Source organism: Schistocerca piceifrons, chromosome 2 (genome assembly GCF_021461385.2).
Source record: "Schistocerca piceifrons isolate TAMUIC-IGC-003096 chromosome 2, iqSchPice1.1, whole genome shotgun sequence".
Classification (NCBI taxonomy): domain Eukaryota; kingdom Metazoa; phylum Arthropoda; class Insecta; order Orthoptera; family Acrididae; genus Schistocerca; species Schistocerca piceifrons.
The window spans coordinates 922371049-922384827 of NC_060139.1; the positions used below are offsets into that span (position 1 = coordinate 922371049).

At 40.6% G+C, this 13779-nt stretch overlaps 1 protein-coding gene across 1 annotated transcript in view; it reads left to right on the plus strand.

Moving 5' to 3' along the window:
* Window positions 1-13779, plus strand: part of LOC124775981 (probable G-protein coupled receptor CG31760) — a 440811-nt gene that overhangs the window by 384695 nt on the left and 42337 nt on the right. Inside the window, exon 9 of the mRNA XM_047250822.1 lies at window positions 1485-1594. Coding sequence (XP_047106778.1) covers window positions 1485-1594 — 110 coding nt within the window. The remainder of the gene's footprint in view (window positions 1-1484; window positions 1595-13779) is intronic.

A 13779-nucleotide genomic window follows, 5' to 3' on the forward strand; every position in this document is an offset into this window, starting at 1 on the left:
TTAATCATTCACCCTTTACAAGCATACGAACAAACGAACAAAAACATAATATACTATTTATTGTGATTTTTTTCATATTTCCCATGTCACTGAAGTGCAGAAAGAAAATCATTTGGCAAGTGTCAGTGCTACCTGCTCATTAATAAAAATACACTGAGTCACAATATCCCGACGAAACTGCAACAGCCGTGGCCTTTCGGTCGCCTGACTTAGAAGCATTATCTGTGGTAACTTCTCAGTGACACACACATTTCTCTTGTTGCCATATTAAATTTTGTTCCCAAAACACAGCGAAGTTTATACAGCTTCTGACTCGTTTGATGCGAATTCCTCTCCTGTCTAACCTCTTCATCACAGATTAGCACTTGCAACCCACGTCCTCAATTATTTGCTGGATGTTTCACATCACTGACATGTTAACACAGTTGCAGTTGTGGCGGAGTCCTGAAAGAGTCTGTTATTAAAAAAGATGATGAGAACAAGAGTGATTAGCAGCTTGTGAGCAAGCTCATTGTTGGTATAAAAATAAATGTGTAATTTCTTCACTTATTTAACTATCGCTGGCACTGATAAAATCAAATTAGTAAGAAATAGGCAAATATAGAAACAAGGACCTGTAGAAATCTATGGATAACACCTGCGATATTAAATTTAATTGATGAAAAAAATAGATATAAAAATTCAGCAAAAGAAGCAAGCAAAAGGAAATACAGGCATCTAAAATATGAGTTTGACAGTAAGTGGAAAATAGCAAAGAAGGAATGGACAGAGATAAAAGGTAAAGTTGTAGAAGAACACGCGTCTGTGAGAAAGATAGACCTTGTCTTTAAGAAAGTTAAAGAGAATTTTAGAAAAAAGAGAAGCAATTGGGTGAGTATTGAAGGCTTGAGTTTCAAAGCCAGTGGTAATAAAAAAAAGGAAATCAGAAAGGTAGAAGAAATATAAAGTATTAGTAATACAACGAAGACGAACTTGTACAGAACGTTAGAGAAAGGGAAGTTGATGAAGATGAGGTTGAAGATATGAAACTGTGACAAAAATTTTTACAGAGCACTGAAAGACCTAAGTCTTAATAGGGTACCTGGAGCAGACATTTCCACAAAACGACTGAGAACCTTCGGGGAACATATCATGGCAAAACTATTCCCCTTAGTGTCCAAGATGTATGAGACAGGTGTAATACCCACTACAGATAGCCCCCAGAGAAATAAATAAATTTACAGGTAACATTAATATACTGGTACATAGGTAAAAAGCAAACATTTTAAACATGTTATATATCTTAAAATAAATAACAATACTGTCTTCGAAGAATGTAACCTAACAGAGGGGCGAGCCACTACAACATACTAAGAGTTCTGCGTTTTCACTATACAGAATATTCAGTGAATCCTTACATGTTGTAAGCAATACTGAATAAATAGGCTTTTCTTCTCGAGTTTTCCGTTACTGTTAATATCTTTACAGCAGTATGATGATTGCAGATGGCCGCCATTTTTCCCGTGCTGGATATGTACTCCTGCATCGCTACGAAATGGAGTCGGCACCTTGGTTTCTGCATAACGTACACGGCTCTCCTGATGAAGACGTGGAGGTAAGATTGCACAACGATCGACTTTAATCATTACTTTCTTCACAGCATAAGAAAACATTAGTTGGTTAGACTCTCCTGGCCTCAGCTGAAGTGTGAAAGTTTCGCTACCTCCCTCCCCCCACGTCCTCCCCTTCAGATCCACCGCCAAATGTAACTCTTGATGAAGCCATTGACATAAATGTAAAATTGGTTTTAGCATGTAATCTGACTCTTTCTTGATTATATATAGTCTTTTTTATGTTTAAGTAGTTATTCACAGTATTTTCTAAAATATTGATTGTATATTGGTAGCGTGACTTAGAGTACACGTAGTTCGCTTGTCTTATTGGTTAAATTACTAAGTGAGAGATAGGGTACAATATTTTGAAGAATACACAGACTTAAAATTTATAAATAGATCTCATCTGCGGAAAGAAGCTGCACTCAACTTCTTCGATCTTGTGGATAATGTGATTGACAAGCGAGTCTTACCTATCTCTCATAGCATAATTATGTTGTTTACTATATCTGGATTTTGTGGCACTAACCTGGACACAAGATTTTACTTCCCAGTACTTGAAAATTTAGTGACATGACCTCGTGAAGAGAACACTACTTTGTTTCATTTAGTACACAAGCTGCGGACATGTGCGTAGGAGATTTAGGAGTTTCAAATTTATCTCCTGCTGAACAGTTTCTCGTTCCTGTGTTGCCATTGCTACAGTGCCTCCACAATTCGTCTTTCATTTTGTAAAAATATTCCAATATAGGCACAGAAATACATAAAAACACACATACCTCTCGAAACTTGTAACTGAGTACAATGCACCAACTGTTTTTCCTCCGCTGTCTGATGTTAGGGGCAGTTTCTAATATTCCTATGACAACAGTAATTTTATAGTAGAAAATGTTTTTTCATCCTCTCCCCTCATACGTTTTTTATGTATGCAGCTCAACAATATAAGAACAATTGTGTGTCATTTAGCGGAAGTATTACGACGACATCTCATTAATACTGAAAGGAACAAAACGATCCCTCATCTGACATCACCTTCAGTATTAGGCGTATATTTTTGTGTAGCATACAGACAGTATTTTAACTCCTATTCAAACGAATGTGCCTTCCAATTCCGATCAAGATCAGCCCCACCGTGTACCGATGCCTATAAGCTGTATCAATGATACTGACTTATGTACTAAGAACCACACTTCAGTTTTCACACAATTTGTTATGTAATTTTTATTTCAGAAATGAGTATTTCACCAGGGAACCAGCTGCTTTTGATACTCAGATTTTGTCTTTAAACAGATTTCCTTCTGTCTATTGAAGAATTGGACTGGTATTGACAACTGGACAGTCAAAAGGATAATTAACAAATTTTTTATTAGGTAATTTTCTTGTCTGCCTGTCTGTGCGGTACACAGTCATTTTGCAGTTGCTTTTAAATTAAGTTTCCGAAGACCTGGAGACTTAAAACGTTGAAGATAACCCCCAATTGGATGACATCACTATATTAACTCGCTTTTCTGTCTGATGTTTGGCGGAGAGTACTTTGTGTACCACTGATATTTCTGCCTTTTCCTGTTCCACTCGCGAATGGTTCGTGGTAAGAGCGATTATTGATAAGCGCCTGTGTGAGCCCAAGTCTCTCAAATTTTTACCTTCACCGTCTTTCCACGAGATGTACGTAGGAGGAAGCGATACATTGGTTTACTCCGGTGAAGAGAAACAGAAACCTGAAATTTACCTCATGACTCTGTTGTAATCTCATGAAAATGTTTGAAATAATTTTAAAACTTCACACACACTCAATATTAAAAAGGAGAAAATAATTATTTAAATAAATTTTTTTAATATAATGTGTTTTTAAAATAGACCAAAAATACAAAATAATTTCTCTTAGTCCCATATAGATTCCTAACAGGTAGCCCCGAAAATTTGTGCACGTGGATTTTTAATAGCTATGACAGTACTTGCAAGATTTAAAGCGCAAGCAATAGATAGCGGTAGGAGAGTGAAGAGAAGTTGCCGCTGAAAAAAATCACACAAGAGTTCATATCATTTGCAGAGCAATAAAATTGTTAGTGACTTTGTTGAACTATTCAAGCACCAACTATCTATTGCATGCGCGCCTCCTTCTAGCATTGTCATAGCTATTAAAACTTCAGAAGCACAAATTTCAGGATTATCTCTACGGGTTAGAAATCTGTATGTGGCTAGGAGATATTTCATCCTTTTCAATCCGTTTTAAAAACATGTTATATTAAACAGTTTCCATTTAAGTAATTGTTTTTAGTCTCGGAGTGCTCTGTCCCTTGCCTCTGCATATATCAAGTTTCCAAGCACACAGGGAAAAAAAAAATTTGCAAGACCGCCAGGTGTTTCCACAAAAGAGCTTCTTTTCCACCAGTATGAAGTACCATACATTGCCCCTTATAAAAATGAAGACGGAGAGTGTGCGAAATTGTAATTTGGTCTACAGTTTGTACAGTGTTATGCATTTTATGTCGTGTACTGTATATCGTATACACTACTCGATTTGTGGCGCAGTTCAATAATTTTCATGCACTTCGATTCTGGACTGACATTGTCAGACGAACAGTAAAACTATCTACACGATAAAATACAACTGAGCTGTCCACCTGACATATATCCTAAACCGTTTAAGGTATCGAAATTCTGTTTTCACGCAAGTGAGCTGTGACAATGCCCTCACTAGGTAATGTACAGCCTCTTTTCACATTAATGTGAACATTACTATTCGACGTCATTGTGCAATAAGCACTCATGGGCGACAGATGGCAGCAGTCACAGTGGAAAACGGTATATAAAGCGCATTGTAATGCCAAAACATACCTCTCCCGGATGATGAACTTCGCCGTGACATCTACCCTTCCTTCCAACTATAACCTGGCCTTGTTCCCCCCCCCCTCCCCAGGGTCCCCTTTTTCCTCTCCCCTCCTTCTCCCAGTGCGGATTTTCCTCCTTCCCCCCCCCCCCCTGAGACCCAGCACCCATCTTTGCCTCTTTTCTTCCCACATCTCTCCCTACCTGGCCCTCTTCAGCGCACCCCCCACCCATCTGCCCCCCCTCTCTTCCCATCCCTCCCACCCCCCCTCCCTCCCTTCTTCTGGTCTCCCTCATATCCTTGTGCCTGGCAGATCCTCCATTTTGATCATCGTCAGTGTGCCACATCAGTGTTGTGTTTAGTGCTGTTTCTCCTGTGCGCCAAGAGGTGTGATTTTAATTGTGTACTTCCTTGAGGTTCGCCGTCAGTGTTTGTTACGTGCTACGCCATCCGTCGATACTTTTATGCTCCAGTCATACTGTGTCATGTGTTCTTTTGATAGGCCCAGTGTGTGGTTTTTTATGTGCGCAACTTTTTTACGGTTTTTATCTCCATTTTACAGTCGCCCATTTTTTTGTCTATTACCTTCCATGATGTTCCCCCTTTTTTATATCTATGTTCACCATATTTTCTCCTTTGTATATTTTTAAATGTCTTCTATTGTTTGTTCTATGTCTTTTGGCTGAAGAGCAGCGCATATGCTGCTGCTAGCACGCCCCAATGGGGAATTGAAATACAATAAAGGAAAAAAAAAGCTAAAACAGAGCTGTTTATCTGGCGTCCGATCGTTGGCTTTCGGGCCAACCGCGGAACCATTTTCGAAACTTCTCAGTTTGTAAAACTTTCGCGTGTCGCCGTGATTTAAGTATACCATGCATGGCAACATGGCGCTGACGAAAACGGGCGACGTGACAACTGTGGTGCACCATGGGCCATAGACGACAGCAGTAAAAGACAGCTGTGCAGATGTCGTCTGGAAAACATTTTCGTAGTATTCCCTGGGTGATGTCATCATCCTCGAAGGCACAGTGGATCAACCCAAGTATATATCTATCCCTGGAGATCATGTCTACCCGTACATGCAGATTGCTTATCCTTGGCATTGCCAGCAGGACAGTACAAAGTGTCACAAAGCTCACAGTGTACCATGCGCGGATCGGAGAGCAGCGGGATGAGTTTACCGTACTCCCGTGTCCCCTGGTCACCAAATTTCCCAAATTTAAACCCAATCGAGACTCTGTGGGACCACCTCGATCGTGCTGTTCGTGTCATGGATCCTAAGCCGAGAAACCTGGCGCACTGGCAACAGCACTGGAGGCTGCATGGCTTCACACCCTGGCCGTATCTTCCAGAACCTCACTAAATCTCTCCCTGTACGTCCACGCTGCAAAACATAGTATTCAAGCTTTTGACACGTGGTCACGTTAATGTGACTGGACCATGTATATTAATTACATTTCACTCTTCCACATGGACTAGTAATTTCTGCAGCTACTATTGTAATTCTAAAAGAGGCAAATTTACGTCGTTTCACTCTTCAACGTTCGATCAGAAGTTTCGGAGAAATTACAATACTTAGAACTTGGGATTTATCTGTTTTTAACATGAAACGAATTGCTGTATTATGCAGAAGCTCGTGTTGTCATCCGCAACCGTGCTGCAGTCTGTTGGATCACTCCAACCTGACGCAGCTAAGGGTGTCTAGCTACAAATACGGAATACAGGAGAAACGATTAACTGGATACTACTAATCACACTTGACTGCATGTTGTTGGACCGACACATTAACTGAAAGGCAAAGGATATGGCGTCTAAGGATAATTCACCAGTTAACTTTGTTAACAGTTCTGTTCTTGTTTCTGTAAGAACATTGTAAGAAAGATCCGCTTCAAAAATTGAATGCATTTGTAAAACATGACATTAAGAGATAAAGACTATTACATAATAACTTCATGCCGTGTACTTAATGTCAAAACACACACTTACATTGCAAAATTGCATCAACAACAGTAACAGAAAATAAATTATGAAAGAATGTGGTCACAAAAGTTTCCTTAAAATTCCATTTAAATCAGCAGGAGTTCAAAATACTCACTGCCCACGGAAACAGACGTTTTAAATCGCTGGTGCAATGATGTCTGAACAGGATCAATTTTTTTTTTTTTTCGATACAGTTGCGTATGCTGCAGCTATGCATTGTTTCAAAACATCTTTGGTCGTCGGAACTTGTGAACAGACTCCATCTTTGAGTTTATCCTAGAGTGAACGTGCAGGGCAACAGATAACGCCTTCACGTCCTACACAGTGACCAGGAAAAAGCTGGGTGAGCGCTTACCTAGCCACAAGGGAGTGGTGAACCGGTCACCTGCAGAGCCTGTTCCACGCATGTCTACGTTTCTCAAATGATACTTTCTCTAGGAGAATCGGTAACATTTCGATAAGAAATTGTCCGAATCTTTTACCCTTTTAAGGTTTCTTCAATGAAGGAAAGGCCAATCACATTGTATGCAATAATCCCACGCCAAACGTTCACACTCCACTGCCTGCTTCAACCAGTGTAGATTCTCAGTGGCCCAATAATGCACATTTCATGTTTTTAAATTCCCAACCTTCGTAAAGGTAGCTTCATCGATAATGATAAAGATAATGTATATTTCTGATGTCGTGCCAGAATGGAGCGAAAAATATGCGTCTTTTGCCAGCCCACTGGCTAATCTGATGGTGACGTGACACCTGATATGTGTGGAATGTGTTTGTACGTAAAATGCAACCAACTTGCTCCAGAGACACCCTCCATTTCTCTGGAGCTAACACGTGGATCATGCGCAACAGCTGCAAGAACAAATACTCGTACACACCGCTCGCTGCAAGCTGGCCTCTTACATTCTATGTAGTATTGCAATGCCGTTCCAATAACAATTTTTTAAACGTTCACTGAATTTTCATTCTCGCTCGACACCACCTGTCGGTATATCGTTTTCGATATAACTGTCCTCTTGGCATTCTTTCCGTATTCCTCGTAAAGTAGTAATAACTACACTGTGAAACAGAATTAAAGGATCACTTTTCGAAACGCCATAATTGGCTCCTATTGCGACACATTAGTTTGAAATTTGGCTCAAATGTGCTTCCAGCCTTTCTCTGTAATGGTGCAAAGGTACGGTGATCTGCAATATAATCCACGGGCTCGATGATGCAGGGTGTCGACACACGCAAAGAAAGACCGACGACACATGGGAAAAAAAGGCCAGAGGTCAGAAGTTCATGTGACGTGTAAACTGGGTTAATGATACCTCATTGGCACCAAATTACACTACAATTCTGCCCAGTGCCGCCGTGGACGTGTCACACGATGACAAGGTCGTCACAGCCTCTCCTACCAACATTTCACCCCTTTATTTAACGGCTCTGCGGTGGAGGTCAGAACCGTGACGCTAAGCGCTTCAGTAACGCAGTTTTCTTATCAGTAGGCGAGGAAAACATTTCAGACACACCGTCGATAAGTATGAACATGAAAGGGCCTCAGGAAACGGCATAAACGCTGTCAATGAAACGATTACTTTCCTCGAGACTTTGATTCCCACATATTTCGCGGTCGAATAAGATAGTTTGCAGTTCGATGAGTAACAGGAAGTCGTTCTTGACAACCTTTGGTACAAGTGACATCTCCTTGAGCTTAAACCATTCTCTAAGGATCACCCCTTTCGAGTGCAGTGCGACCGCAGTTTTTCCTCTGGTGTACAGCGTAGAACCACTAAGCACCGTTCAAAACTATTCGACGAAATTTGAACATGATCTGAAGCGGCAAGGAGTCTGTCCTCTTTTTCATTGCTCCTGTTTCACTCCCTCCACTGGCTTCATTACAGAGGGGAGCGACACTGACACATGCGTGAATGCAATGGCAAAGAGTCCCTCTAAGGCCACCCAGTTTGGCAGTGCCCTCCGTGGGACCCCTGCATATTTACTGAGAAATTGAAAAATGTGACTATACCGATAAAACCTAGTATGTACCCTGAGGTACCCGCAGGTAGGCAACTGCTTGGCACGCCCACTTTGTGGGTTTCCTCTGTAAAGCTGCATTTTTAAAATTCTCAATAAATGGGAACCCATGTCGTTGTATCCACGCATGTGTCAATGTCATACCTCTCCATGATCATGCTGCAGTAGAGTGTGAATCGGGAGCATTGAAAAAGAAGAAGGACCCTTTGCTGTTTCACGTCACGCTCAAATTTCGTCAAATGGTTTTTAACGGTCCCTAACGGCTCTGCACTGTAAACTTGAGCAAAAATTGCTGTTGCACTACACTCCAAAGAGGTGGGAGGTGGCTTGCTAGGCCACAATGTCCTTAGAGAAGGGTTGAAGCATCATGGAGGTGTCGCCAGTATCAAAGCTTATCAAGTATGTCTTCTTGTTGCCAATCGCACTGCAGACTGCCGTTTTCAACTGTGAAATGTGTGGGAATCAATGTCCCAAGGAAACTGATGGTTTCGTTGGTGCCATTTATGACATTAACTGAGGCCTTTTCGTGTCGATTCTGAGCAGTGGTTGGGTGAAATTTTTTCCTTGAACACTCATAAGAAAAACGCCTGATTTCAACGCTGGGCGTTGCGGTTCTGACTTCCATCGCAGAAGTGTCAAGTAATGGATGAAATGGATAATAGGGGCTGTGATGACGTTGCCATAGTGTGATACGTCCGCTGTGACGGTGGGCACAATTTTGGTGCCAATGCGACATCAGTAACCCACTTTATACATTACATGAACTTCTGAGTTCTGGCCTTTTTTCTCGCATGCGTCGACACCTTGCTGTTTGAAGCGCCGAAGAGCCGAAGGGTGACGCTCCAGGTCACCACGCTTTTGCGTCATTACAGACGAAGGTTGTAGGAACCTTCGATCGAAATTTCACAATAGAAGACAATTACGAGGTTTCGAAAAAGTGATCCTTATTTCTGTTGCGGGTTGTAGTTTCTCTTGGTTGTAAGGACATTTTTTATTTTTCAAACTAACCAACACACGACAACACCAATGACGCAGACAGAATGAAATCTAAGTTTCCTCTGTGTCCCTTTTATATTGGTATCGCGGTGGTGTAATATGCTGTTTCTCCATATCCAATTTGACGTTTTTGCCTATTTGATTATGAAAGCACGAACTGCCGCACAAGACATCAGTCGATTTCACGCCATTTCAGGCCCTATGAGGCGAAGCGATTGTAAGGATACTGACCGCTGTTTCCTGGTTAACGTGGTTTTAACACGTCCGTTTTTCAACTGGTAAGTCTGATCCATGACGCCCTGGTTGTTGCGGGTAACGGCATTGTATTTTGAGAAAGTTAAATCCCCTTCCTTCCCACACTATGGGATTAATGTTTCACTGAGGATGTCATCTGATGTCATAAAACCGGTCGTTTTCCTGTAAACAGAGTGGAAGCGCTTTATTTTCCAAACAAAGATGTCTTCAATTGCGTTTCCCACAACATAAAACTATTTTTCCGGCGCCACAAACACGGTAGCTTATGGCACGAGCCGAAGTCCTACAATATAGGCGACGAAAAGCACTTTTTATTTAATAGCTGGACGACTTATATTCAGAGTGCGGTAAAAGCTCCGATTACAACAAGAATGTGAGAAAAAGACATATTACGTTCACATCCAGGAAAGTTAAGTCTGTCGCTACACAATTAAGTGTGCTAGTATTTTGCGTAGGTTATGTGACAAAAAGTTAACCAGTTAATTTGCCGCAAAAGACACGCACATGCATCAGAGGAAGGTATTAGTATGAAAATAAAATATCCGCTGTGCGATCTTTCAGTCGTTTCTAAGAATTGCTGTTTTGATCACTAGGCATTGAAGGTACGTCGATCGACTCAGAAGAGACTAAATTCGAATTTTTCTAGACGTTTAGCGACTGGAAGCATCAGAGTGAAAAATCATGTTGTCACGTAACGTAAACAATCGTGGATCGTAGTATATTTCGGATAGTGTCACATGACAAGGAACAAAATACTAAGTGTCTGTCCCGCCAGTACAGAAGTAACCAAGACTGGAGATGGTACCTGCAAAATCAAATATATCACTGCTGATGTGGGTCACCAGAATGTTACAAGTCATTTAGGCTTGACATAAACAGGAAAAAAAATGCAAGCTATTGACATCGCCATCATAATTCAATTCTGTACAATATACGACAAAATAAGAAAACATCTATCTGCGAATCCATCACATAACAAGAAAGCTGTATGTAACATTAATCAATATCATAATTTAGGTGCAGATCTCACGAGACATGAATAAAGAGTTACCAATGTATAAAAATGAGTTATAGCGACCAACACTAGCTGAAAACCCAGTGCGTCACACGTATAGCTGTACAGGCCACCAGTAGTCTTTTTCTGGGGTAATTCTGGGGGACGCGTACCCCTAAATTTCCCTGTCCGTAAAGTAACATCCTTACGATGTTGGAGAACGTAAAAGTTAGCCAACGATTTATCTCACGGACTACATCGGATTTATTTCATTTTCTCACGGTGGTAATTTGCAATATGAACTATAGCAGTCAGTCTGTGATGGGAAAAGCGATACATTTAGCTGTTTCGAAGCAGCAGCAGCCGTTCTCGATAGTCGAATCGTTGGCAGCCAGTGAGAGTCTTATTTTCTTGTTCTAGCCGATACATGGGAGTCGGAATACTTCGTTATTCACTTACTGTTCCCATCTTGTAGGTTGTATGCTTGACTGTATGGCCAATCGCGTGCCCTGCTTTTGTTGCTACTTAGCTTAGTGGTCAAGGTAAGATAGGCAGCAAAACAATAAAGTGTTTTACTTGGTCTCCTGCATCTAACAAACTAAAACTTGCCAATAATTCTTGTGCCAGTGAAGAGTCAGGAATTTCAGTGTTGTCCGTGGATGATAAGAGAGTTATCAGAGCAAGTCTTGAAGTACAGTCACGATACATCACACTGTATTCTGCCAAAATGAAGATAAGAAGTCAGCTGTTGGTGTACTAATAAAGGAAACTAAGCAGTGATCTTCACTATTGTAAAGCTCTCAAAGTCGAAATTACACTGGAGAGGGGAACAACAAGCAGACGTTTTGAGCTCAGCAGATTTTATCATTGTCTGAAACCAGCGGGTGGAGCGTCTTCTGCAGACGGAGAACATTGCTGTCTTTGTGTGTGCGGGAACGTTGGACTCATCGACTTGGCCTTATAATCCTGGACTAACACATGGTGAAACAAGCATAAAACCTTACGTAGTCATTTTGGTTTTCTAGGGAGAGTGATACACAGAGCGCTTCGAGATTATTTGATGGAGAAAAAAATGCCAGCATCCGTCCTCCCTCTTCTGAGTGCGGTGAAATGTGTTCGCATGTCTATTAGTGTATGCGAACATGGGTTTTCACAAATAAATCTCATTATCAGACCACAAATAGCTTGGTTCCTTCTTTCTGATGTTCGTTAAACTGGTTGGTCCTCCGCTTAAGTTATTTCAACCTATGGGTTACGTACGCTCTTGGTTTATGAATGGCATACATCTTGCTGCTGATGCCAGGAGTGATATAAGAACGCGTGAAGACAACAATAGCCATGAACTGTTGTCAAAATCTTCCTCAGTGAACGGGTCAGACCTCAAAATAAAAATGGTTATCGGTGATTTAATAATTTAAATTGATGGGGGTTGTATGGGTTCACTTTCTTTAATTACTGGCCATGGTTTATGTTCTTCTGGTTTGGAAACTGGTATAAAGGTATGTAATGCCAATTACAATGTAGTTTTATAATTAAATAATAGAAAAATTCGGAGTAAAAAACCATGGAGAAGAAAGTAAAACTTTGAGGTTCGCCGATGACATTGTAATTCTGTCAGAGACAGCCCAGGACCTGGAAGAGCAGCTGAACGGAGTGGACAGTGTCTTGAAAGGAGGATATAAGATGAACATCAACAAAAGAAAAACGAGGATAATGGAATGTAGTCGAATTAATTCGAGTGATGCTCAGGGTATTAGATTAGGAAATGAGATGCTTAAAGTAGTAAATGAGTTTTGCTATTTGGGGAGCAAAATAACTGAAGTTGATCGGAGTAAAGGAGATAGAAAATGTAGACTGGGTATGGCAAGGAAAGCGTTTCTGAAGAAGAGAAATTTGTTAACATCGAGTATAGATTTAAGTGTCAGGAAGTCATTTCTGAAAGTATTTGTATGGAATGTAGCCACGTATGGAAGTGAAACGTGGACGATAAATAGTTTAGACAAAAAGAGAACAGAAGCTTTCGAAATGTGGTGCTACAGAAGAATTCTGAAGCTTAGATGGGTAGATCACATAACTAATGAGGAGGTATTGAATAGAATTGGGGAGAAGAGAAATTTGTGGCACAACTTGACTAGAAGAAGGGATCGGTTGGTAGGACATGTTCTGAGGCATCAAGGGATCACCAATTTAGTATTGGAGGACAGCGCGGAGGGTAAAAATCGTAGAGGGAGACCAAGAGATGATTACACTAAACAGACTCAGAAGGATGTAGGTTGCAGTAGGTACTGGGAGATGAAGAAGCTTGCACAGGATAGAGTAGCATGGAGAGCTGCATCAAACCAGTCTCTGGACTGAAGACCACAACAACAACAACAATTAAATAATCAATCAGGTACATCGAAAACTTCAGTTATTGTGGCTACGTTATGTCTAATCTGAGAGTACCCCAAAACATTTTTTTTTTTTTAGAAAAGGAGCACTCTAAACCACGAGAGGTAAACAGCCTAAGGCATTCACTACAGATAAAAGAAGACTTTAGTGTCATTAATAATAACAGTGCGCAAGTAGAAATGCTGAAAAACTATAGCAGTGTCTGCATTTGCATCGATGGAACCTATAGTGGTGATTTTGAATTGAAGACCTCGGCTTTAAGCGATATAAAGGTATATTCAATGAGAAACAGAGTTATTACATGTAAAAACATTTCAGATGATGTGATTTATTCATATTAGTCGATAGCTCCACGATACACCAATAAATGGTAGCTCTATCTCTAATTTCAGATTCTGAGTAATGTCACTTTGTCACGATGTGTACATGTATGGTGAACAGTGATAAGAGCCAAAAATGCGGCTAGCTGCTGTATTGGCCGTCACGAAAATGGACACATGAAGGTCATCTCACTTTCTTACAGTATACTAACTTCAAATGTTTGTGAAAATTAAAAAAAAAGAATTAGACATCCCTAGTTTTAGTCTGTAAGTGAAAAAATATTATCTTCCAAAAATTCTTGCCAGTTTTTACGAAAAAAACTAACTGTAGAAGAACTCTTCAAGAAAAATAACTTTTCAGTTCAACATGTGGAAAAAAAACACTAGCGTATTTGGACTGGA